Source organism: Vigna umbellata, chromosome 3, assembly GCF_029865625.1.
Source record: "Vigna umbellata cultivar VRB3 chromosome 3, Vumbellata_1.0, whole genome shotgun sequence".
Classification (NCBI taxonomy): Eukaryota; Viridiplantae; Streptophyta; class Magnoliopsida; order Fabales; family Fabaceae; genus Vigna; species Vigna umbellata.
In genome coordinates, this window is record NC_142167.1 from 40,810,174 (window position 1) to 40,836,451 (window position 26,278).

At 31.4% G+C, this 26,278-nt stretch overlaps 1 protein-coding gene across 2 annotated transcripts; it reads right to left on the reverse strand.

The window, feature by feature from the left end:
• Positions 1-14,554: 14,554 nt before the first annotated feature.
• On the reverse strand, positions 14,555-21,574 carry LOC124840663 (G-type lectin S-receptor-like serine/threonine-protein kinase At4g27290). Of its 2 annotated transcripts, XM_047316753.2 has the most exons (8): positions 20,939-21,572; positions 18,567-19,373; positions 17,349-17,462; positions 16,071-16,228; positions 15,772-15,982; positions 15,425-15,662; positions 15,205-15,355; positions 14,555-14,958 (listed from the first exon to the last, which is right to left on the reverse strand). In XM_047316753.2, the coding sequence occupies exons 1-8, from the start codon at positions 21,411-21,413 to the stop codon at positions 14,656-14,658; spliced, it is 2,457 nt and encodes an 818-aa protein (XP_047172709.2). In that variant the 5' UTR covers positions 21,414-21,572; the 3' UTR covers positions 14,555-14,655. The 2 variants fall into 2 exon arrangements, with proteins under 2 accessions (XP_047172709.2, XP_087966352.1); XM_088110226.1 differs by lacking the exon at positions 15,205-15,355 and having other exon boundaries at positions 14,771-14,958; positions 20,939-21,574.
• Positions 21,575-26,278: the final 4,704 nt, after the last annotated feature.

Sequence of the window (26,278 nt, forward strand, 5' to 3'; positions counted from 1 at the left end):
TATATATATATATATATATATATATATATATATATATATATATATATATATGCATGGCAAAAGCTTGTCAAGGTTTTATAATGTTTTTGCTTTAGTCATCATTGCAAATAAATTAGCCACACAAAGTATTGGACTAATCTTTGTTATCTTTGAAATTTTTTTGGTGAAAGAAATAATTAGATGATAAATTTCCAATTTTATCATCAAAGTATTATTTTCTCTTTTAAATAGTTTTGAAATTGTTAAAATAATATATAAGTAATTATGAAATATTATAACCATGTTTTAATTATAAGTTGAAACGGTTTTTATATTATGAATTTATTAAATAAAAAATATTAGGTAAGTGCTTTAATTAAATCTATCAATAAATATTTAAAAATTCATAAACAGTTAAAAAAAGAACCATTAAAAAATTAACTTGGACATTTCATTCTATCAAGCCAAGCCGACATTTTAACAAGTTCTTTAGATGAAAGTGAAAGTAAAGGGTTGAGCAAAAATAACTGATGTGTACTGTACTATAGTTAACTATACTATATTATACTAAAAAAAACTGATCCACTTTTACTAAAAGTTCAGTATATTATTTTATGGTTTAATTTTTAAAAACTGAACTTATAACAGTTTCGGTTCAGCTAACTATGAGAACTGTATCTACTCTTTTCTCTTCTCTAGTTCCCGTTCAACTGCTTCATCTTGCCAAGAAAACGTTATTTAATAATAAAATATTAATAAAAGAAACCGTTTATATAAAAAATTAATAATGAATTTTTTAAGACAAAATTTTTTTATCACAAATTTTAAATTTTTTTATCAGTAAACATATATTACTTTTTAAATAATATTATTTTATGTAATAAAAGTAATTTTTTTTTTAAATTTAATTTTATTAAATGATTAAGTAATAGAAATCATAAAAGAAAGAAAAAGACTATATAAAAAAAATAATACTTTAAATATATTATATTCTTTAACATATTATTAAATAAGTAAAAATATGTTAAAATTTTTTTTAATGATATTAAAATGTGTGTAAGCGCACACACTAAAATAACTATTTATTTTAAAAATCAACTTACTTTAAAATAAATATCAATATTATTATTTTTAAATGACAATATTTTACATACTAAAATTAAAATATATTTTTTAACATTAAATTTTATTAAATGACTATATAATGAAATATCATAAAAAAATAGTAATATAGCAAAAATAATTAATATTATAGAAATATCAAACGACAAAAAAATTAACAAACGTTTATTAAGAGTAACTTTTCTAGTATCATCTTTTATTATATTATAATAATTAATAAATATTTGTTTTATTTTTACATAATAAAATATAAATAATAAATAATTGATTAATAAAACAATTTTATGAGGCAAGAAAATAAATATAAATAAAAAAATTTAAAATAAAATAAGTAGATAAAAAGATAATATAAATTATATACACATATAAAACTAAAAAATATAAATAAAAAATTAAAAAAATAAATATAAAAGTAAAATAATATTCATGACAAAATAAATATAAATAAAAAAATAAAAAATAAAATAAAATAAAATAAATAAATAAATAATAAAATAATTTCCATACACATATAATAATAAAAGAAATATAAATAAAATAGAAAATAATAATATCAAATAATTAAAAAGTTAATTTGTATGACACTTATGAATAAAATAAAATAAATATTAAAATAAATTTTAATTAAAAAGAACATGTATTGTTATACTATTGAGTTTAAAAACTAGTACAATTCAGTTTAAAATTAGTATAGTTAGTAGTTCAGTTTAGTTTATATTGTAGTTTAGTACAATTTAGTATAGTTCAGTTCAGTCCAGTCTAGTTTGATAAAACAAAAAACAATTCAGTTCAGTTTGTTTGAACTGTTTTACAGTTCAGTTCAGTTTAGACAAATTAGTTTTTAGTTCATTACATATTTTAGTAGTACAGTGCAGTTCAGTTCTATTTGCTCACCCCTAAAAGTAAGTGGAAAAACACGAAAAAAGAAAAACACTAATAAATAAAAAATTGAAAAAAGTGCACAAATATATATTGTATTGTATGGTTTTAAGAATGACCGGATGAGACCATCTATGATCGGTATCAGTATATCGCAATCAACAACACTACGCACTATCCAACCAAGACAAATATGGTTTATTAATCGACTGCATTGTAAACTACATCCAAAACATTTTAGTACCCACCGTGAGATCGAGTGATTCAAAAGAAGATCCAATGGTGACCACGAGAAACAAAAGTTTAGAGAACCTGACTGAGATGATCAACACACTACAACAACAAATGTTGGAAATGAAACAACGGTACGAGGGAGAACTGACCGCCTTGAGGGCTGAAAATGAAACCAAGGCCGCCAAAGGCCATTGATGAAGACATAACTGTTCGGGCAGAGTAGACGGTGCAACATTCTGGACCGGGAAGGATGAATCAGGTTACCTCCATTAAAGTCAGGGAAAGTGGAACGAGAACCATTCAGGAGGAAAGTACTACAGCTAGCAAGAAGCATTACACAGTGAAGACAGAGCATACGACCGACATATTGTCGTTCGTCCCCGCTATCATGAAGGCCCATATATGAGAGCAGTTCGTTCTCTGTAATTTCAAAATGTGTGACGACACGACCAACCTAGAGGAACACTTGAAGATGTTTGTCAATTGGATGACATTTCACACCGCTAATGACGTCATTTGGTGTCGTGCCTTCTCCTTGTCCTTGGAAGGAGAAACTTTGGAGTAGTTTAACTCCCTTCCACCTAACTTGGTGGAGAATTTCTCCAGCAACAGGCGTATGTTGGAACAATAATTTGTGGGAAGTCGAGCGCATGACCTAACTTCCTTGGCGTTAATGAGCCTAAAACAAGAGAAGGAAGAGTCCTTGAAGACTTTCATGGACCACTATTAGAAAATCATATGGTAGATCAAGGGTCTCAACCCTGAGCTTTCCTTTCAGCACGTGGTGACCACCCTTAAGCATGGGCCTTTCGCTAACAGTCTGTGTCGTAGGCCACCGAAGATGATGCAGGAGTTAAGGGAGCGGGCGATTGAGGACATACAGGTGGAGGAGATGTAGGAGTACAGGAAAAAGCAGAGTCAAGAGACAATAAGGGAGAAGAAGGAGGGGAAGAAATCTGGCTATCCCGTCGAGAAATCGGGAGGATCGCAGCCGAAGGAATTATCCTGGGAGTCGCGTTTCCAACAATATACTCCCTTAAATGCTCCCCGGGCGAAGATACTACAAGAGGCTTTGAATGTCGAGCTGATGTCGATGTCAAAGAGGCGATTGACCCCTTCGGGGGCGAATGGTAATTAATAAGCATTGCCTCTATCATAAAAATGTGGGCGACACCACGGAAGAGTGTGTTACCCTTAGAGATAAAATCAAAGAATTGATCCGGGGGGGACAACTCAAGAAATATGTCAAACACGAAAGACATGAGGGAATTCTGCGACAGAGGAGTCCAGGCAAGAGAGAATATCGAGGACACCTTCACTATGGAGGGGCCGACCGACCGTGACAAGAGAGAAGGAGAAGCAGAAGCCGAAGTCGAAGTCAAAGTGGAGAATGACTGCTACGTAGACATATTATCACCATCACAGGAGGATTTGTGGGCGACGAATCCTCCATTCCATCCTCGATCATCATGAACATCACACACCTAGACTAACAGTCTATCCTCTTAGTAACACCTATGCTAACTATACCACCTGATACCATTACTACCATCATAGTACTCCCCTGATTTGCCCTCATCACGATAATCATCAACATGTGTACCTTCATCATGATTAACCCTATTATGAGCCTCCTCAAATACCATAATAGCTTGGTGGAAAGAATCAGTCCCACTCTTGTACCCTACCTCACCGACTATAGCCGGTCCCGCAACCCATTCTATAGCCTTCCATATAGATATGTTCGAGTAGCCCCGCAATCCAGCTAAGGAACATGCCTTCCTGTCACACAAGGACAAGGAAAACACCATCACCCCCGCACAAGGAAGGTTCAATACCCGAACAACCCTTTCCATGCACACAAGGCAAAAGGAAACACCTATCTATAAATAGAACTAAGATTTACTAGGTACAACTAATAGACTTATCCTCCACTCTCATGTTTATCAACCACATACTCAGGTACACTCCAACACTTACTCATGCTTCAATCTCAACCACAGGTTCAAACTGACCCTAAACATAACCACTAATCTCATTCTCTGATTATACACGTTCTACAACTCCTTAAGCTTGATCGACATCCATTCTTCATCAAAATGTACTTTTCTAGTAAAAATACATTAGGATAATCGATTATCATAAGTGATAATCGATTATTCTCGAAACGTTCATAATTACTCAAAAATACCCTGTGATAATCGATTATCACTTAAGATAATAGATTATCTCAATGGTTCTGACAACAAATTTTCAGATTCGTCACATATGAAGGGATAATTGATTATCATCCCAGATAATTGATTATTCCCGAAACCATACCCAAAACCAATGCACAAAATGTAAGTTTTTGACTAATGATAATCGATTATTACCGAATCAAAACAAATCATGGATAGAATTCAATTGTTCAAAAGACACATACATCAACCCTAGATCATGAGAAAACATACCCAACACATCATGCATGTATTCAGACCTCAGATACCCTTATGAACAAACCCTAATACATTCATTACATCACTTGAATCATACAAAACCCATCATTATGCAGATTATAACCCAAAAAACCCAATATTCTACATATGATTATCATACCATCTTTATAACATATATAATTGTATGATAAAACTCTCAAGCATTATAGCTTTGTTACCTCTTAGCATCAATACCTATTATGGGACAACCCGACAAAACTATACATACTTTCATAGGGAAAATCCAACACAAATATTACATAAACTGTATCTTTATGCATACACAAACCCTTACCCAACAATAACTACATATAACTATAACCACAATCATGTACACATGCATCAAAACAAGGATTATTAATCAAGATAATCAAGAACATATAACATGCAAAAACAAGAAAACAAAGGTAAGCTTCTCCATACCTTGGCCAATACTAGGGTTTTATCTATACTCTAAAAACACCACGAATCCTCCCTTGCACCAAGGTTTTCCGTAGCTTTTCCTCTTTTCTCCTAGAACATGTCTCTTATCTCCCTTATCTCTTTCTTTTTCATGTTTAGAATTAGGGTAACAATGTTGATGGAAGCACGTTCAGGCAACATGCGAGAACAACTTCCTCGAACCATAGAGTGCAACGGAATAGAAATTTAAGCAATGAAAGTTGGTGCATGGAAGGTGTTTGATGAAAGTGTGAATGAAGGAAATAATGGTGTTTGGAGTGTTCAAGCTTAGAAAGCCTTCCTACTAAGGAAGCAAGCTAGAGGATAGTAGCTGAATTCGAAATTCAAAGGTGAATTAGGGATATAAGAAGTTAAGCAAACAATTCTGTAGCAATTCATTGCATCCAAAAAGTGAGAAATTACAATGACCAAGCACATATATTTATAACTTCGAGGAAGCCTCAAATTCTTATCATTTTTTCCTCTAAAAATTCAAAAGAAACCAATTGGAGAGGTTAGTTGTCGTTGCACATGAACTAGGCCTGCTCACATGGACAATCACTTCTTCACATGTAAAATGCCACTCGTGCGGCTCGACAGGCTTAAGAGGGTTTCAGCTAGACAAATTTCTAATTCAGAAGCCATTTTTCTTCAAAATTCTAATTCGGAAGGTAAGCTCCCAATCTAGAATTCAACCCATTTCTTCCTAACTTTGCTTCATTTGCTTTCCTTGGCTAATTAAGCTCCGTTGCGGGTTGTTCATGACTTCTTACCTTTATTAAATCCTACAAAATAACATATAAACATATTAAAGACAATACTTCTATGACTTAGAAAGAAAATCAAGAAAGAGCTTTTAAAAGTATTCTTCAACTTCTCTTTTTTAGCCTTAACTTAAGTTGGTACTCCTTTGAATGAAATTCCCTAAATGGGTTTCCATCAAATGTGCAGACCCTTTTTACTCTACTCCTTTTTATCTTCTTCCACTCTATCTCTATCTTTTTTGTTAAAATAAGATCTCTCACTTAATCTATTAAACCACCAAGATTTCCTCTCTTATTTTCTCTCAACCACTTTTTAAAATATCAATAACTACTAAATATTATAACCCTCCACATAAAATCCCCATTTTCATTTTTAGATTTATTTTATTTTGTATACCTTTACTTCTACATCCCCTAACTTGATTTCTACACCACTTAATGAAGGTAAAAAGACTATTTTGCCCCTAGACCAAAAATTACAATTAACATATAAGTTTCTCCTAAACATTTTTCCTTAGGCATTGAACTCACATCCATTTCATCCTAAACAACATTCCTACCAACAAACCAACACATCATATTGGTAATATCACACACACAAAAATAATTAATATAACAATTACAATTCTAAGAAACATCTAGACATGAAACACCAATTACAAAACAATAATACTCAAGTCTCAAAACCACTTTATTCCCTAATTACTACATTTTCCTCGCGTCTTACACCTAGTGGTGGGAGCGCTGGTCCAAGACTTCATGCGTGAAGACCCCTTATTCAAACCCTGTTAATTCCCATTTTTTGCGCTGCTGGGCTTGTTTGGTCCATGGCTTGGGCTAGGGTAGTTGAGTTCATCCCAGTTTGTTTAAAAAGGGTGGCAAGGGATTCAGAACATTAAAGATAAGTTTTTATTATTTAATTTTTTGTTCTCTATTTTTTTAAGTACCAAAATGGTGATTACCATTAAGTATGTATATTTTTTAGGCTCATGGGCTAGAGGGTGACAAATTTAGGCATAGCTTAGGTGTATAAATATTAAATTAATCACAGTTACCCTCATAATTAAAACCTAGCAACTTTGAGGGAATTTTCAGTGAAAGAGAGAGGGATTTTAGATTTGTCACGCCAAGGCCTAGAAGTTGAAAGGTTTGGAATTTGAGTACGGATAAAGGTTTACTTGTATTAAGAAGTAGATTTTAAGCCTAACTCAACCCCACAAAACCAGCTTGTAAGGTGATGTTTGCACCCACTTATATAATCTAAAGTAGCCTTATCTCTAGTTGATGTGAGACTTCCAACACACCTCTCACGCCGAGGTATATACATCTCGAGCGTGAGACTAAACACATTAATGGGTGGTCTAATAACGACCCGATAACGGGTGGAACAATATGCCCAACAAACAACCATTATTGCTAGGATAGGCTCTAACTATAGCTTTGATACCATATTAAGAAATGGATTTTAAGTCTAACTTAACCCCACAAATCTGGCTTGTAAGGTGAGGTTTGCACCCACTTCTATATATCTCTAGTCGATGTGGGACTTCAACCACACACCCCTCATGTCAAGGTATATAGATCTTGAGCGTGAGACTAGACATTAATGGGTGGTCCGATAACGGTTCGATAGCAGGTAATATGTCCAACAAACAATAAATATCGCTAGAATAAGCTCTAACCAGGCTCTGATACCATGTTGAATATATTGAAAAGGTTTAATGTCTCGGTAGGTCCCTATTTTTGGCGTGAATCTCAAATAGGTCCCTTTTCTTTTTGGCGTTTCAATTGCATCCTTATTTTTGTAAAATTGGAGCAATTAGGGGTCTGCCGTCAAATTGAACAAACGCCGTTAAGAAGAGTATTACGTGGCATGCTGACGGTGCATTAAAAACGTGTGTGAATTATATTTTTTTAATTTTTGAATTAAAAAATTAAATGTACATAGTCGAGTTTCTACGCTCCGTTCCCAATTCCTTCACTCAGTCCTTCTGGCCGCACCCTTTCAACGCCGATTCCGTGACCTCTTTTTTCGTCGATTTCACCGGCTACGTCTCCAAGGCTGCGCAAGCGTCGCTGGATTTTGCCGAGGAGCTCACTGCTTTCGCCGGCGAAGTAATCATTTCCGCGATCGGCGAACCTCGCTCCAGCATGGAAGCCGTGCAGCTGGTGGCATTGCGGCTGCGCGCGGTTCCGGTGGCGGCATACCTCTTTCGAAAAGAGCTCCAGAGCTCCAGAACATTCAGAGCTCCAGAAAACAGTTCTAAGCCTAGAACATTCAGAGCTCCAAAAAACAGTTCTAAGCCTCTTGCCCGTGGGTGCCCAAAACTTGGTCCTCGCTGACCCAGTTGCGTGTTAGAGCTTGAAGTTGAATCATCAACACAAATTTCTTGTGCATGTCAGTGAAAAAGAGTTGTCACTTATAGATCTTAGCATGTAGTCCAGATGCGCACTAAGTAAGAAATATTTAGAGTTTGGGAGTAACTAAGTTTCACTCACTTTTCAGTGTTATCATGTTGCAGTAATTATAATTGAATTCTGCCTTTCTATTTGATCAGTTCACTTCATACAAGTTTCAATACTCTTGATATTGATTATGCATAGCTTTTTTTACACTGTATACAACGGATCTTCTGGGTATGTACCATAAACACGCTAGGAGTTTTTGTCTTTTTTTTTTCTTTTGAGATATAGAGTGTGTTTATTAATAGGCTATTCTAGTGGTCTCCCTTTACCATTTATGTGCTGCTGAAGAAGTCATCTTCTGCCTTATGAAAATGGTAAAAAAGTTAATGTCAATTAACAAGCAGATGGAGTTTAACATTTTTCTTTTTATGTGTTTGCTTTTGCCTTATCAGTGAGCATAATTTTGATGCTCAGAGATTACACGAAACTTTTAAAACGTTTGATTGGAATTTGACAAAAAAAACCAGAGAATCATGATATGGATATGTCTTCCCCCTATAGAAAATGGTTTCAAAATAGTTAAACTAAATCATTTTGTTCAATAATATAATATTTTTGGCTATGCTTATTCTATTATTTTTAAATTATGAACCAGTTTTAAAATGTGAATATTGAGTTGGAAATATGTAAAATGGCATGTGATATGCTTGCTACTAATGATAATTCACTGATTTTATGATGTCTTTCAAAAATCTGAACATATCTACCTTCGTCTGAACATAAATCTGGACTTCAAAACCTTCAAAATGGATCACAAGTATCTACCTTCCCCTTAAACAATAGAGTACAAAATAATTACCGAGGAACTCGCGTACTCATTTTATTGTACAAAGAAATACCTTTAATCTATATACTTTCAATTCAAACGGAATGAATAGTATGGTTTGACTCTACGAAGATATTTTGTCTAATGAAATCATCACTGATTGAGAAACAAGTAGGAGGATACAAGAAACCCCGAGCAGAACCGTGAGCTTGCCAGCAGAATTTGTCAACATGTGAGAGATTTGACTCTGTGAGCTTACCGTCAAAATAATCTTAGATCGACAAGGTCCACCAATGTCCACTGGATAGATAAGAAAAGTTTCCCCAGATGGAAAAACAAGATTTATAAATCCAGCGAGAGAACATGTGATTCCCCAAGCTTCCAGGAAGGCCTAAAAAGATAAATAAATAGACAAAGTCATGGGGACATTCCTAATCCTACCCAGTCCTTTCAGACAAATTATCATACATTTCATGGGCTGTTATGAAATCTACGATAAACAGTTTCAAGCAAAAGAATCATCTAAATAAACATTATTAAGCAAATCGGTCATTGTGAAGTTACACAAATAGAAGGAAGCAATTACCTCAGTGTCATTGTGAAGACCATCCCCTTTAGCACCATAATCACCGACATAAAGAACCCATTTCGATCTAGTTCGTGCTCTTCTCCACCTGGAACGTGGGTGCTGGATCACAGAATCAAACCCTTCTGCACGAGTGAGATATGGAGTGACAAGTACATTTACATGAATGAAGATAATCACAAATGCCCAACTGAAACAATATCTGAGGTTCTTCATTTTCTTTCAGATTCCGACCATCCACAGGTTTCGTGACAGAATCTTAGGTTGCTGGTTCAGCAGGAACAACTACTAAAAGAGTATCACGTGACAGAAACACCATTTGAAAACAATGCACACTACTACTACAACGTCAGTGGCGATGTTTCTATTCTATTCATCAAACCATAACCGAACCTAATTGCTTTTTACATCTGCATGCAATTCAATTTTTCTCAATAAATGTCACATTCATGGCGCAAAATTAAACTATTTTAGCATAGAATTTATCTCTTGTTAATCTAATACTTTCAAGACCCAAAATTTCCTTTTCTCGTACCCTTCTTTCCTTACTACAAGAACTGCATCCCAATGATAAAGAATTTCGTGCTATGTCGTTTTTTTCACTCTCTTTCTCTTGTTTTTTCTTGCTCTGCCCAGGTTGCTAAATTAGTAAATGGTAGACTATGAAGGCAGTGAGCTCCTCGGCAAAATCCAGCGACGCTTGCGCGGCCTTGGAGACGTAGCCGGTGAAATCGACGAAAAAAGAGGTCACGGAATCGGCGTTGAAAGGGTGCGGCCAGAAGGACTGAGTGAAGGAATTGGGAACAGAGCGTAGAATCTCAAAAATTAAAAAAATATAATTCACACACGTTTTTAATGCCACATAAATTAAAACTACACCGTCAGCATGCCACGTAATACTTTCCTTAACGGCGTTTATTCAATTTGACGACAGACCCCTAATTGCTCAAATTTTACAAAAATAAGGATCCAATTGAGACGCCGAAAAGAAAAGGGACCTATTTGAGATTCACGCCGAAAATAGGGACCTACCGAGACATTAAACCTATTGAAAACTATGTGTGGAATTAATCTCCCTTGTGTTGAATATACACATAGGGTTATCTATTTATAATAGAAGAAATATGTGCTAAGCCCAAAATACAAATAAGAAATAATAACAAACTAACTAAATATAAAAGATAAATATAAAATAAAGATAATATATCTAACAACTTGGAGTAGAGGTAAGGGGAGATAGCCTTCAATGCCTATGTTTGAGAAACTATATGTGAGTGCATGTCTCATTTTTTTGGTGTGTGTGTCATGAAGGTGATTGTATGTATCATGTAAGTCATGTTAATTGTTTTAACTGTTGTAATATATTAATATTATATTGCAAAAGTAAATTCTTAACGTTGGCTTTGGAAGTTTTAGAACATTAATAATTTTTATTAGTTGGAACCGTTAATTGTTTTAAAGAGGTGCAATGTTCAAACTTTTTAAGAGCAACAATCAAAATGTTTAAGTGTTCCAACGTTAAAATATTTATTGCCTTTAATGATTTTATTCTCCCCTAGCTCTATAAATAGAGCGCTCTTCCTCCATTCCAAGACACACCAAAAATCAGTTTTCTCATTCTCCTCTCTTCTTACTTTCATCTTCTTTTTCTCTTCTAAAATATTTTGGGTTTATTTTATACTCTTTTTAGATATCCTTGCTAGTTCTGAGATCCTCAAAAATATTCTAGGAAGTTCCTGTTGTATCCTGCGTGACTTGCACAATACACCGTGGATAAGTCCTTAAGGACAATGATTCTACACGCCTCAGGAAATATTGTTCGTGGTTATGTCAGCTTTTATATTGGTACACGCAATGAGATTGTCACTATAACTAAATTGTTTCTAGGGTCAAACTTTGACATGAAAGACATGAGTGAAGCCAATGTGTTTTTAGGTATTAGAATCATAAGGAAGGGAGATAGTATATTACTATCCCAAGAACAATATATTGAGAAACTTCTTAAGAAGTTTAGGTTTTATGACCTCACCAGTGAGTACCCCTTACGATTCTAATTCCAAATTAATGAAAAAATATAGGAGAATCATTATCTCAGTCTTAGTATGCCTAGATAATTGGGAGCTTACTACACTTGATGAGTTTTTTCTAGACCCGATACTGCTTATGCAGTAGGTAGACTAAGTAGGTACACTCAATGTCCAAATCAAGAACATTCGGATGCACTTGCTAGGCTTATGAGATACTTAAAAGGTTCAATGGATTATGCCATCGAATATAGTGGATTTCCCGCTATACAAGAAGGGTACAGTGATGCTAACTGGATCTCTGATTCAGATGAGACAAAATCCATTAGTGATTATGTATTCACACTTGGGGGTGGTGCGATTACATGGAGATCAGCCAGACAAACAATTATTGCAAGATCAACAATGGAATCTGAGTTTGTTGCTCTTGAGATGGCTGGTAGTGAGGTTGAGTGGTTGAAAAACTTCTTAGCAAACATTCTACTAGAAATGAAACCAACCCCATCGGTGTTAATACATTATGATTGTCAATCGGTAATAGCTATAGCTAAAAACAAGAATTATAATGGAAAGAATAGAGACACAATTTGGTGAAGCAGCTGCTAAAGAACTATTTCCATTGACTATGTGAAGTCAGAACAAAATCTAGCAGATCCTCTAACAAAACCCCTGGGAAGACAAATGATATTAGAAACATCGAGGGGAATGAGACTTAAGCCACTTGCAAACAAACAAGTGATGGTAACCCAACCTTTGTGATTGGAGATCCCATGAATAAGGCTCATATAGGTAAAAACAAGTTACTTGTTAGTTATGATAGCACTAAATTGATTTTAATCAATTATGTCCATTCCTATGGGGTGTGTGTGTGTAAGTGCTAGAGACTGCATTATTGAGAGGCTAAACTTTGTTATTAAAATTCTATGTGGTGAAAGAATTTTAATTTAAACAAAATTTTTAATGATTTTCATATCCCTTATGGGTGGTGTATGATTTGTAGCAGACACTTGATGAAATCACCTATATGAGTGTCGAGTGGGGCCGCTTACATGAGATCTTGGCATGACCTCTAAAGTACTCATGAATACCGGGAAAGGATTGTGGGGGTGTATTGTGATTGATAAACCTCTAACACACGTCAAATGTCTTTGATTAATATAGCTTGTTATACCAACTACACTGTGTGTTAAGTATCTCAATCTAAGACTGGTTCATATAGCTTGCTATACCAGCTCTGATGCATTACATCCTATGAGACCCAGGATAAAAGTTTCTTATCTTTCTTTTAATGTTTGAATTAAAGACATTTTGTTCTTTGCAACTTTTGCAATATGTGGGGGATTGTTGTAATATATTAATATTATATTGCAAAAGTAAATTCTGAAGGTTGGCTTTGGAAGTTTTAGAACATTAATAATTTTTATTAGTTGGCAACGTTAATTGTTTTAAGAGGTGGAACGTTCAAACTTTATAAGAGCAACAATCAAAATGTTTTAAGTGTTCCAACGTTAAAATATTTATTGCCTTTATTTTCTTTTAATGACTTTATTCTCCCCTAGCTTTATATATAGAGAGCTCTTCCTCCATTCCAAGACACACCAAAAATCAGTTTTCTCATTCTCCTCTCTTCACACTTTCATCTTCTTTTCCTCTTCTAAAATATTCTAGGTTTATTTTATACTCTTTTTAGAGATCCTTGCTAGTTCTGAGATCCTCAGAAATATTCTGTGAAGTTCCTGTTGTATCCTGGGGGACTTGCGCAATACACCGCGAATAAGTCCTTAAGAACAATGAATCTACACGCCTCAGGAAATATTGTTCGTGATTATGTCAGCTTTTATACAACATTAACCAAATTTCATTATGTTGCATGTGTTTTTGTTGAGTTATGTTCATCCTTGTATTAGTAAATTATTATGAAAGGTTTTAAGTTTTTATGGTTAGTATAACATGTGCTATGGAGTTGTCGGGTTGTGTATGTGTAATGTCATGTTGATATATGCCTAGACTATATTGTTAATAGATTATGTTGAGTTCTTTAGGATTGATTTACATGAGGCTATGGTGTTCATGGGATGGTTGAATTATATGTCTTACTATAGTTGATTCCCATGCATCCTATATTCCTATAATGATATTTTATGACTGGATTGACGTGCAAATGACATGTTGTGATGATTTAATATTTTACGGAATGTCCTCAATGTTTAGGGTGAATATTTCAAGGTTGGACGAGTTGTGGCAAAGTTTTCTATGGTGTTTGGCCGAGCTTGTCAGGTTGTTCAGGATTGAGAGGTTCCAGACCTTGGTTTTGCGATTCTAAGGCTTAGATTTGGACGTTTGAGGGTTATTTTGGGGGGGGGGGGGGAATGGGGAGGGGGGTTGATGCTGGCTGACCTCCTAGTGATGTTGACTTAACTATTTGAGGTGTTGGTTGGGCATTTTATGGTTTGGTTGAGTTATTTATTCGAGCTTTTTGAGACCTCGGCTTCGAGGTTCTGGAACTCGAATTTAGACGCTTTTAGAGTCATTTTGGGGGTTCTTGATGCTGACCGACCTCCTAGTGATGTTGGCTAAAATTATATCTCTTAATATTTCTTATAATCTCTTTGTTAAAAATATATAAAATATAGTTTCTTTCTTCTTTGTTTCTTCGTAGAATCAAACCTTCAATACTTGAATAATAACTTGATTAATCTCATGTTCAATTAAGATATTATAAGAAGTTGTTTGTCCTTAGTGTTTTTGGATTAATATGATATGCTTTGTATATAAGTATGTAATCTCAACTAAATTGGTCATTGTATTTATTTTTCAAAAATGAAAAAATATATTCATATTTCACCTTATATGACAATGAATATTCAAGTATTTGTTACATAACTTTGTCTAATAATTATAAACAAATTATTATTTTTTATCTAGCATTTAAAAGTGAGATAGATGCTTCATTGATGGAAGAAGATGTTTGTCTATTAGAAGAATCTTCTTCTTTTGAGATTCTTCTAATTAAGAAACCAGGCTCCTTAGGTTCAGGTAAAACATTCTTGCTGGTCAACATAACAACAACCAATGTCATGTTTGGCCTATCATTTGGATGATGTTGTAGACATAAAAGGCCAATTTGAATACATCGTACAACTTCAAACACATCATATGAGTTTTCCAAACAAGCATCGATTAATTGCTCTGGAGTACCCTCTTTCCATAAACTCCATGCCTACAATAAATTAATACAATTATTAAATGAGATTAAATAACATAGTTGATGAATCTTTTGAGAGAGAATAATTGGAGAGATACAAAACTAATGAGAAACGAATAAACCCACATAAGAAATTGACACCACTTCTAACCCAAAATCTTAGAGTAATGGATTTATGGGTCTTCCTTGTATGTGTTCAACTTTCTCATTTAGACTTACTTATATTCTCAACCAGGTTTATTTTATATTTATGATACTTACATGGTCAATAAGGTTATGATTGTTGTCTTGTAAGGTAAATGCTCTATTTTTCTTCCCACTAAGAATTTCTAGTAATAATACTCCAAAGCTGAACACATCCGATTTCGTAGAGAACAAGCCATCAATGGCATACTCAGGTGCCATGTAACCACTAAAAAGACCAATACAAAATTAATTTCATATACAATTAATCATTTAACATTAATATTAAGAAACTTACTGGGTTCCAACTATGATGCTTCTACTTCCTTCAACTTGATCACTTCCACATATTCTCGCAAGACCAAAATCAGAAATTTTAGGATTCATATCATTATCTAATAAAATATTAGATAATTTGAGATCTCTGTGTATGATTCTTAATCTAGAATCCTGATGAAGATAAAGAAGTCCCCGAGCAATTGCATTCAAAATGCTAAAGCGCATTTGCCAATCTAAAAACTTACTTTGATATGTATCTGTCAAGATTGTTCAAGAAATTCGTTAGTGTTTTCTTTTCAAAGTAACCCTTAAAACAAATAAATCTTTATTGCCATAAAATAAAATAATAAGAATTAGAATTCTTACCAAAAATAATTAAGTCAAGACTTTTGTTGGGCATGTATTCATAAAGAAGCATCTTCTCTTCTTGTTCAATACAATAACCAATAACCTTAACAAGATTTCTATGTTGAAGTTTGGCACACAATATGACTTCATTTCTAAATTCTTTCAATCCTTGTCCTGAACTTCGTGAAAGTCTTTTGATTGCAATTTCTTGTCCATCTACTAATGTACCCTAAATTTTAAAATTAAAAGAAATTTGACAATGAGATTCATGAGTTTAATTTAACTATATATTAATAATAGAAAGCTTCAACAATTACCTTGTATACAGGTCCAAAACCACCCTCACCAAGCTTATTCTCAATTGAAAAGTTATTAGTGGCTTTAACCAATGTAGCAAGATCAAAGAAAGGAAGCTCCAAATCTTCTTGTTTTCCTTCATTTTTATCCACCGTTGCCATTTTTGTTTTCATTTTCCCTTGAATTTATTAAACGAGATCAATCCTTATGTCAAAATAAAATCAAAACTTTTATTAAAAGTTATAATCACATGAAGAACTCATTTAAATCCATGCACCAACATTTAGGCTTCAACTCTCCTGGTTTTTAAATGCAAGTCTCAAAATTCTTAAAATTTACAACTAGTTTTTAGTTCTTAAACTACTAGTTAGTTTAAGGTAATTTTTGTTTTAAAAACTAATTTCTATTTTCTAGTTTTAGTTTCCAAATAAATTAGTTCAAAACTTCATTTCATGATAAAATTAATTTTAAAGGTAGGTTTCTAATGTTGATTAGTAATTGTAATGAGTAGTGTCCATGTATATTGATAGTAATACAATAAAGATATTGATAATAGTAATGAGTGTAGTAAGTATTTTGTGATGGGTGGAGTGGAGTAATGACAATAGTAATGATTCTAGTAATATAATAATGATCTTGGTGGTGACAAGTGATAATAATAGTAGCAATGATTTGGTGATAATAATTATAATTATAACGACAATGGTGAAGAGAAAGAAAAAGATGACTGATTTTCTTAACACTAAAAGCTTAATTTTCAATTAATTATTTAATTTTGGGTTAATATAAAAAATTAAAATTTAGTTGGAAAAAAAACTATTTACCTCCATTATTTTGAAAAAGAAAATGCATGCATTTCAAAACAAAAAACTTACCACCATCCCATATCCTAATTATTTACTTAAACATATTGTGATATGCGAGGGGCTCAATTTACCATATGTAATAAATTCTAATTAATCAAGTTCATTGTATAGCAAGGAGAGAAACACACCAAAAGTCCTTAAATAAGCAAGTTCACTTAGTGTTTATCTACAATTAGTATTAGGATAATGATACTTTAACAACATTTTTTTTACAACATTTTAACATCAATCTACGTGTCATTCTATGATTGGTCCATGTTAATGTTTATGATTATTATTATTGATTCTGAAGTAATTTTGGACCAATCACAGAATAACATTTAGATGATGTTAAAATGTTGTCAAAGTATCATTATCCTTAGTATTAGTTTCAATATCCGTAAGAAAAGTATAATAAAGAAAGGTATATGTGAGTAATATCAAGAAATTTACCTTTATATCTTCGTTTGGTCATGTAAATGCAGAATGTTGATAGCAACAGAAACACCAACGATGCGACGGCTGAAGCCACCGCGATTACCTTTTTCCTCCGCCCGTGTTTACCGTCTGCATATAAAACAGGTTCACGAAGAAACTAAGCACCAAATGATTCAACAATTGTTAGCAAAAACAATGTGATTCCACAATAATATAAAGCCCACCAAATTAATATCGTACTAAACATAAAAGGTTATTGATACGTTTAACCAAAGTTAAAATAAATTCAATACAATATTAATTTAAATTAATATCCATTTTAGATTGAAATATTTTCAATTAAATTTTTATCGGTTACTTTACTAAGTATTTAAAGTTTTTCAATTGAGTTTTATTTAGTAATTGCATGTGTCTGTGTGTTAAGAAATACGAAATTTTACTGTTAAAAATAAAAAAGTTATTACTGATAACATAAAACAACATATCATTTTAATCTATTTTAACTGAAAATGTGTTGAGTAACACCAGAATATGGCACAATCGCCTATATTAATAGTGATTGCAATTAGCTCACAATAACGTGAAAATAATTGAAAAATATTATAATTTAATCATCCAACTTATTTTCAATAAAACTAATAAAAAATATTTATTATTTTATTTTAATGTCAATGCAATTTCATATTAACCCTATTTAGGATAAAAATGAACATATATTACAATGAAATTCTCAAATAATAATTAATCTATAATGATAAATTTAAATATTAATTTATAAATTAAAAATTATTAATAATTAAAATAATTTTTATTATAAATTGACACTTAAGTTAGTTATTAATATTAATTATCAAAATTTTAACTATTTAAAATAATTATCTTTAATTAAGTACTTGATTTAGTTCCTACTTAGAATTTTTATTATAGTGATAAAAAAAAGTAAAAGATAAACTATTATAATATAAAGATTTTAATTACTAAAAGGATTAAATATATTTTTACCCTTTTAAATTAATCCTTCTTCAAATCTTTATATTAAAGAAACTTAATAAAATTTAGTTAAAAAGAAAATTTACATATTTCTAAATTTAAAAAATTAAATTAAGTAAAAATTTAAAAAACAAAAGATTAATTTCAATTTTTACAAGGAAGAAGTTTAACCCTGTTATAAATTGAATTAAAAATAATGAAATTAAGAAGAATATAAAGTTGAAAAGACAGAGGTACATGTACCTGTATCGGAAGTGGCAATTCGAACATACAAATCTTGTCCACTTTCTATAAGTCTGAGATCAGAAAGATCCGCAAACCAAATAGAGCAGCCAGAACCTCCTCCTCTGGTGTCCAAATTCGAATAAGCAGTGCAAGAACAATTCGCCAAACACCTATTCCTACATTCCTCAAGCGTCATACTTCCATTCACCCAAGAACCTGTGCTGTTGGGCAATTTCATAGTCGCAAATCTGCGAAACCCATCTCTGTCTTTCACCCCACACTTCCACTCTGCACTCCGCACACACCCTTCTCTCCAATCCATGGCATTCCACCGCCGAGACGATTTCGGGACGAAGCCATCCAAGCACTGGCAAATGGGTGATCCTGCAATGGCACACTTTCCGTTGGGTCCACAAGTGTTGTAGACGTCGCAACTGTCTATCGGGAGGGACTGGTAAATGGTCCAAGCTTTGGCCTCCGGAATCCACGTAACACGGTGGCGAAGATAAAGGGTTTGGTTCATGACGATTATGGAGATGACGGAAGCGTTTTTGAGGGTGTATCTGAAATACACTTGGTCTTTGTCGTTGACGAAAACGTAATCGTAGAGTGGGTTGTTCCTGGGACCGTATACCCCACTGAACATGTTCCCAGTGTAGGGTCCTGTCCTAAAGTACTCCGTTTCACCCTTCCTCATCACGATGTCAGGGTTGCTTCCTAACTCCACTCCCCATGTGAAGTCCCCTGAAGATGGATCATCCCATGCTTTCCAAGCTGTTAGTTTCCTGTTAAGACCACTTTTTAAGTCCCACCCCAGCTTCATCCCTGTTCATATTATCACAACAAACCTAAAATCATCCTACTGCCAAATTTCCAAATTTAGATTGTGTTTTCTTTTATGTTATCCATTTTTATATATTTTTTTCATAAAAAAAAACTGATATTAAAGAAAGACAATATCAAAAATTCATAAGAAAAATTAAATTATATTTGTAAATTTTGATTTTTTTAGAAAGATATTTTAAGATTAATTTAACTCCACGTTGTAAAATAAGATTTGTATTTATTTATATATTAATTTTATATCTAATCAATTAAGATTTTTAATAATTTAAAAGAGTTTAACTCAACTTTGATCTGATCATAATTTTCAACTGAACTATCTTGACAAATCATTTTAAAGCATAATTTTCATCTTATATACATCTTATATTAAAGATTGAAATTTGAATTCTCTATTAAATTTTTGGTCATACTTATATTTAAGGTTTGAAATTTAATTCTTTATTAAGTTTTTGGTCTTTTATTTAACTTACATCAAAGTCTTGAAATTTGATTTTTTTCATTAAATTTTTGGTTTTATATATAACTTTGATATTAAAGTTTGAAAATTTGAATTTTTGATATTGTTATTTTTTCAAAACATACTACCAATACACTAAAAGTCTTTAAAATATACTATCAATACAATAAAAGAATAACACACAAAATTCTGTAATGATCTTGACTCAAGATGCATTAAAGAATTTAATTCATAAAGTTTGTTTTGAAGGAGTTTAACAAACGAAACTACACTACAATTTCTACACTTCTTTCAATTATGTAGCACCAGAAATCATTTTAAAATATAATTTTCATCTTATTATGTTATTTACAACTTAAGAATTGTGTTTTCCTAGCACTATATAAAAAAATAGTTTATTTATTTTCTTTTAAATAACTGTTATTAAAACCTAATATTCTCTCAAACTTGTAATGTTTTATCTGTTTTTTTGACATCTCATTTGTCCTCACTTTAATTAACTTTAAATTCAAATTTGTTAAATAATATTTCAATCTTAAAATAAAGCGAGATGAAAAAAATGGATATATGTTGAAAAATATATTAAATTTAAAATTAGTGTATATCATTACAACAGTTATTTTAAATTAATGAAATAAAATAATATGATAAAAATACGGACACGTTAATGATTGAGTTTATGCTAATAAAGTATAATTGAATTAATCTAAGGAGATATATTAAGAAATAATAAAGATTTTGAAAATTCTATGTTTTGTTTACTTGAATTGATTTAGAAGAGTGATATGAATTTGAAGATAAATTTTGTTGTTATTTATTTGAGTAAATTTGAAAATAATAAAAAATAAATTTGAAAATAAATTTATCAAATCCTATACTAATTATCATAAACTTGTTTTCAAATCTATTTTTACTTACTTTCAACTTTATTTAAATAAATAACAAAAATTTATTTTCAAATCTATTCGATTATTCTATTTTAAATCTATTTAAATCAACAAAAGATAAAATAAATTCGGTTTAAATTTTTCCCATACAATAATAACAGATTAATTCTGTATGTTGTTATTTCATTTCACCCTCCTACCTGGTAACAGCTTGTCACAAGGAAAGTCAAAGCTCTGCCACAGAAAAACAGTCTCTTCATTTGCATCTGTTAGAACCAAGTTTCCAGAATCTAAAAGCTGCACAATTGGATTCGGAACCTTCTTCGTTGCATTTGCAGACCAAACAAGAGTCTCGTTCTGGCTGAAAAGTACGAGGTTTCCTTCTTGGCTTACGACCAACTTGTTTGTTCTTGAATTATTGATGTTGTTGTGTGTGAGTGGATTGTCGCGGTTGGCCACCCAAACCACTGTTCTGACAGCGATGTTTTTGTACCAGATTCCGATGTAGCGGTTATTGGAACTCCCTGGACTGAAGAAACCCAACTCGAAGGTTCCGTCCCTGGAAACCAAGGTGGTGCCGTTGTCGGAGAGTGGCTCGAGCTGGGTGATGGTCACAGCTGCACTGCAAATCTGAGAAAAGAGTAATAAAAGGTTGCAGATAAGAGCAATGGCCATTTCTCTGCACACTGCGAAATTGTAAAGAATAGAATGATAATGTGCTACAATAACTGTTCGGTGTTGACTCTGCTACTTTGTCTGTTACGCCACTTTACAAACCGCGCCGCCATGTGTGACCTGTTGTTTTGCGGAAACTATTGAATAAGATCTGTATATTTTCAGTTATCCGTTGAATATTGATTGATGACAGCTACCCAACATTTGAATATTATTGTGAGAGTTGAATCACTATTCTAGATAACCTTTATTTTCGGTCCTTAAAATATAAATATAAATATAAATATTTAGGTTTAATCCTTTTCGACATCCCTATTTATGTACCAATGTCTCAATTGGGTCCTCGTTTTTTAAAATGTATCAAAATGGTCCCTAATTTTGGACGACCGTTCGTTCCACACTGGAATACCGTTCGTTCGGTGGTCGACGAGCGTTCGTTCGCTGATGGACGAGCGCTCGTTCGCTGGTGGACGAGCGTTCGTTCGTCATCTCAGCATCCACTCATCAATTTTTTTAACGCCGTCCAGCCAACTTAACGGAAAGGACTCAATTGATATCAATTTTCAAAATTAAGGACCATTTTGATACACTTTAAAAAACGAGGACCCAATTGAGACATTCGTACATAAATAGGGATGTCGAAAAGGATTAAACCAAATATTTATAACACGTCTTCTATTTGCTTCATTACATGCACATAATAATTTAAGTCAAAGTTCTGCGTAATTAAAATCTTATGAGTTTATTTCTTATTGCAGAGAATTTTTTTTACATTTACTAAGAAGATCTCATGAAATAGAAGTCAATATATTTTTTTTTAAAGACACTCTATAAGGTGTTTCACGCCAATATATATTATGACATAATTCATGAATTTAGAAAGATTATTTGTCTTGTATAATCTATGTTTTACTTTACTTTAGTTGAAAGTTCTCTAATCGAGGCTTACTGTTAGCTATCATAATGTTATTTAAAGAATAGATAAGTATTTAATTTCATGTGGAGTGTATTTAATATATTTCTACATTCATACGTGAACATATGAAGTCTTAAAAGACAAAAATTTGAAGTGAAGTCCCTCAACGAGTACAAAATTGTTTCCAAGAGCTCTTTTCCTCAACTCTATATTTAAAAAATCTTTCCAGTTGAAGATCAGAATAAAGTGATCAAGAACAAAAATACTGTCAAATTCGTAGCTCAAACATTGCGTTTGAATAACACACTAGTATTCTTTAAATCTTACATTAATTGTGAGACATTGTCTCTTTTTAGTGCGCAAAGAACTTTATTACTTTTAAATCATTCCGTACACCACTTCCTTAACTAATTATGTTTTAAAGAATATTCAATCTTAGTCTAAAACCGTTGTGGTTCCAAACTAAACTCAAGAAGTTTAGCTAAGAATGGATTACATTACAAAAAATACTTAATATTAGTTAGGAGTAGTTTTTATTCCAAACAATACTCCATGTTATTAGTTAAAAGTGATTGAGTTTACTCTTAATTGTTTAACTAAGTAACTGATGTTTAAACAATATTCACTAATGTAAGAAAGTGATATGACAACAATTGTTTTCGACATACTAAGACGAGGTAAAAAAGGAGAGTTTTTGGCCTCAATTATAAACCGAAACAAAAATATTCACATTTTGCTTCGGTTATAAAAAACCAAAGCACTAAATTGAAAATAAAAAATAAAAAAATTTGGGTCTATGGCAACGTTTTGAAAAGAACTTCTGTCATTGATCCTTTTCTGTTTCGGTTCCACAAACAAATGAGGCAATAAATTTTATCTAATTTAATATAATTATGTAATTTTGAGATTTATGGTAGTCGTTTTTCTCATAGGCGCTTCCACAATAACCATTGTCATGGACCATTTTTTGTTTCGGTTTCATAAACAACTGAAACAATAGACTTTATCTAATTTTATATAATTATTTAATTTTAAGGGTATATGACAATGGTTGTGAGAAAAATCGTTGCCATTAACCCATTTTTGTTTTGGTTATGGAAATTTTAAAATTTTCATCAACCTTTTGGTTTCGGTTGTAGAAGGAACTGTTGTAGAAAGTAGATATGATCATGGTTGTTCAAATAAACAAAAGTCATAAGTTCTGTTCATAAAAAAATAATTAAAAATAGCGGAATCTTTGAAAAATTTAAAAATTTTGGTTTCGACCGTGATTCTTTACTAACTGATGCTAAAATGTATATATGATTTCAGTTCTTTTACAATCGAGACATATAAGTTTGTAAAATTTTCAAAAATATCACTGCATTGTTGTATGCTTTAGTTTTTTCAAAACCGAAACATATTACAAGTTAATATGCTAAATCTATACTAGTAACTCAAGCTTTTAGTAAAAAATGAATGTGTTTCCAAATAATACTTGGATTATTTAGTCAAGAATGCTTGATGTCCAAACATCATTCACTTATATGTTTGCAATAATAGCAGGCGTAGTTAAACTTATTTAGTTGATTGAGAACTATATCTCACTTACTATTTAGACACAAATTTGGATTAAATAACTTGTGTAAATCTCTTTTATTTTCCTTTTTTTAATTCAATGTTATTAATCTTCATCTAGCTTAAGGACAATTTTTTTATAAAAAAAAAACAAGTTTTGAAAAGTATAGAATGCATGTCAAACTTATAGATACATTTGACGATCTTCGATCATATTTTATTTTGAAGAAAATTACTTAATATCTATATGTTAGCATCTATATGAAAAAACTTTACAAAAATATTTTAAAAAAATTTTAAACACAGTTCGACCTTCTATTTTTGTGTATTCATATATCTTCATATGTTTGATTATCTTTATCCTTAAATTAAAAATCCATCCACATCCCCCGAAGAATATAAAATTTGTTTCAAATTCATCATTATTACTTGTTCATGCCCACTCTATATTATTCTAAATGTTAGTTATTAACTAATTTATTACAAAAAAAAAAACATTAACGGAAACATGTTATTATTAAGGATTTAGTATCAAAATGAAACATTTTCTTTTCTTAAATATCATATATCAAGAAAAAAAATAATGATTACACAAACAAATATTAAAACAAAGTAACAAAATGTTAATGTGAACATTTAAAATCAAGAATCAAATATTAAAAAAATAAAAAATAATAACATTAAGCTTAGAAATAATAGAAGATGTGCTTTGTAAATAATTTGATTAATTAAATTGATGTTTTTTTTAAGATGTAGTAAACCATTAATAAAACCACACAAAGAGAAACAGCATACAATTAAGATTATAATGAGAAGATAAATTTATTAAGGATTTAAGTGAATTTTGTAAACATTCAACTATCTCATATTAAAAGAATGAAAAGTTATATATAAAAGCAAAATATTTTGGAAATGAAACAAAACTAATTAAAGATTAAAAAGAGAAAAGTTGTTTGAGTGTTTTAATAATTTAAAATGGAATGAATAAGTAAGACAAATATAACATCAAAAAAGGACAGGACTAAATATATTCATATTCTATACTCAATTTAAAAAACAAAAAAGTCAAATGTTATTCATACTATATCTACACTTAGTTAATATGATAATTTCTCATTACAATTAAGACGAATTCGAATAATGACTCAACAACAAAAGTATGATTATCATTCCTAAATTAAATTAAAAAAGAAACTTTTAATCCTAAAATAAGTTAAAATTAGTCTTAAAGATAGTGTTACTTTTCTTTTGGATATATTGAATGTCAATTTGTATTTCTGACTTATTTTTCTAATTTTTCAATACTGATGAGAAATATTTTGTCTTGGCGTTAATAGTCAGTGGCATGCCTTTTTTTCAATACTATTAAGTGAATGAAAACGATCGTTATCGTTTTCTTTTAACTAATTTCTGCAAAAAAATCATGTCCACAAACTAAAAATATATTTAAAAACTTATCATAATTCCCTTTTTAATAATATTTTTATATTATTTTAAATAATTAAAGTAGAAAATAATATCGTTACATGATGATTAGGTAATGTTTCTCTCATTCTTTTTTTTTTATATTATTTTTGCTTTGAATCAGAGAAGTTCAGCTAAACAAAATTTCTAAATTCTAAAAGTCCTGAAAAGTTAAGCGTTTTCTTATTTTATAAATAAAAATGAGAAAACAAAGCCTTCTAAAAATAATTATTTCAGTTTTCTCTTGATTTCCCAGCCTTCTCTATTTCTTTCTTGCTTCCTCCATACTTTCCTCTCATTTCAGCTTCGTCACTTTCTTTGCTTTTTTCTTAATATTTTTTCGTCGTCTTTTGCTTACTCTTGAATTCTTTGTTAAAGTAATATAAATGAAATCGTTAAATAATTTCTACCCCATCTTAACCTGAAAATGTAAATTTAAAAGAATAAGAAATGACATGATTGGTAAATAAATTTGTCTCTTTCATAAATATATATATATATATATATATATATATATATATATATATATATATATATATATTTATATTTATTGAAGCACAAGAAAAAAAAAGTTTGAATAATGTTTTAAAAAACTTTCGCAAATAAAAGCATATCAACAATTGTTGTTGTTAGATAATCTATAACAACCGTTAGACTAATGCAAATATAATAGAACATTTAGAAAAACATTTAAAATAAAATAAATAGTGACACAAGCATCTTATTATGGTTTGTTTAACTTGAGTTATGTCTAGTCTCTTTTAAGAACTACTAAGGGGTTTCATTAATCTTATTCAAGATTACAACTAAGTTTAACTCACTCTTAGTTGTAAGTATTATCAAAGCACTCTTGGTTTTCTTAGTCAACCTGATTAATTGAGTATTCTAAACCACTCTTGGTTTCCCTAGTTAACCTAACTAGTTGAGT

Excerpts from the sequence above, each read along its gene's own strand:
- LOC124840663 (XM_047316753.2), bottom strand. The coding sequence starts at position 21,413 with ATGGCCATTGCTCTTATCTGCAACCTTTTATTACTCTTTTCTCAGATT. Across the intron at positions 16,229-17,348 it reads GACCAAACGAAGATATAAAG|GGAAAATGAAAACAAAAATG; the intron begins GTAAATTTCTTG and ends AATAAATTCAAG. Across the intron at positions 15,663-15,771 it reads TCTTGACTTAATTATTTTTG|ATACATATCAAAGTAAGTTT; the intron begins GTAAGAATTCTA and ends CAATCTTGACAG.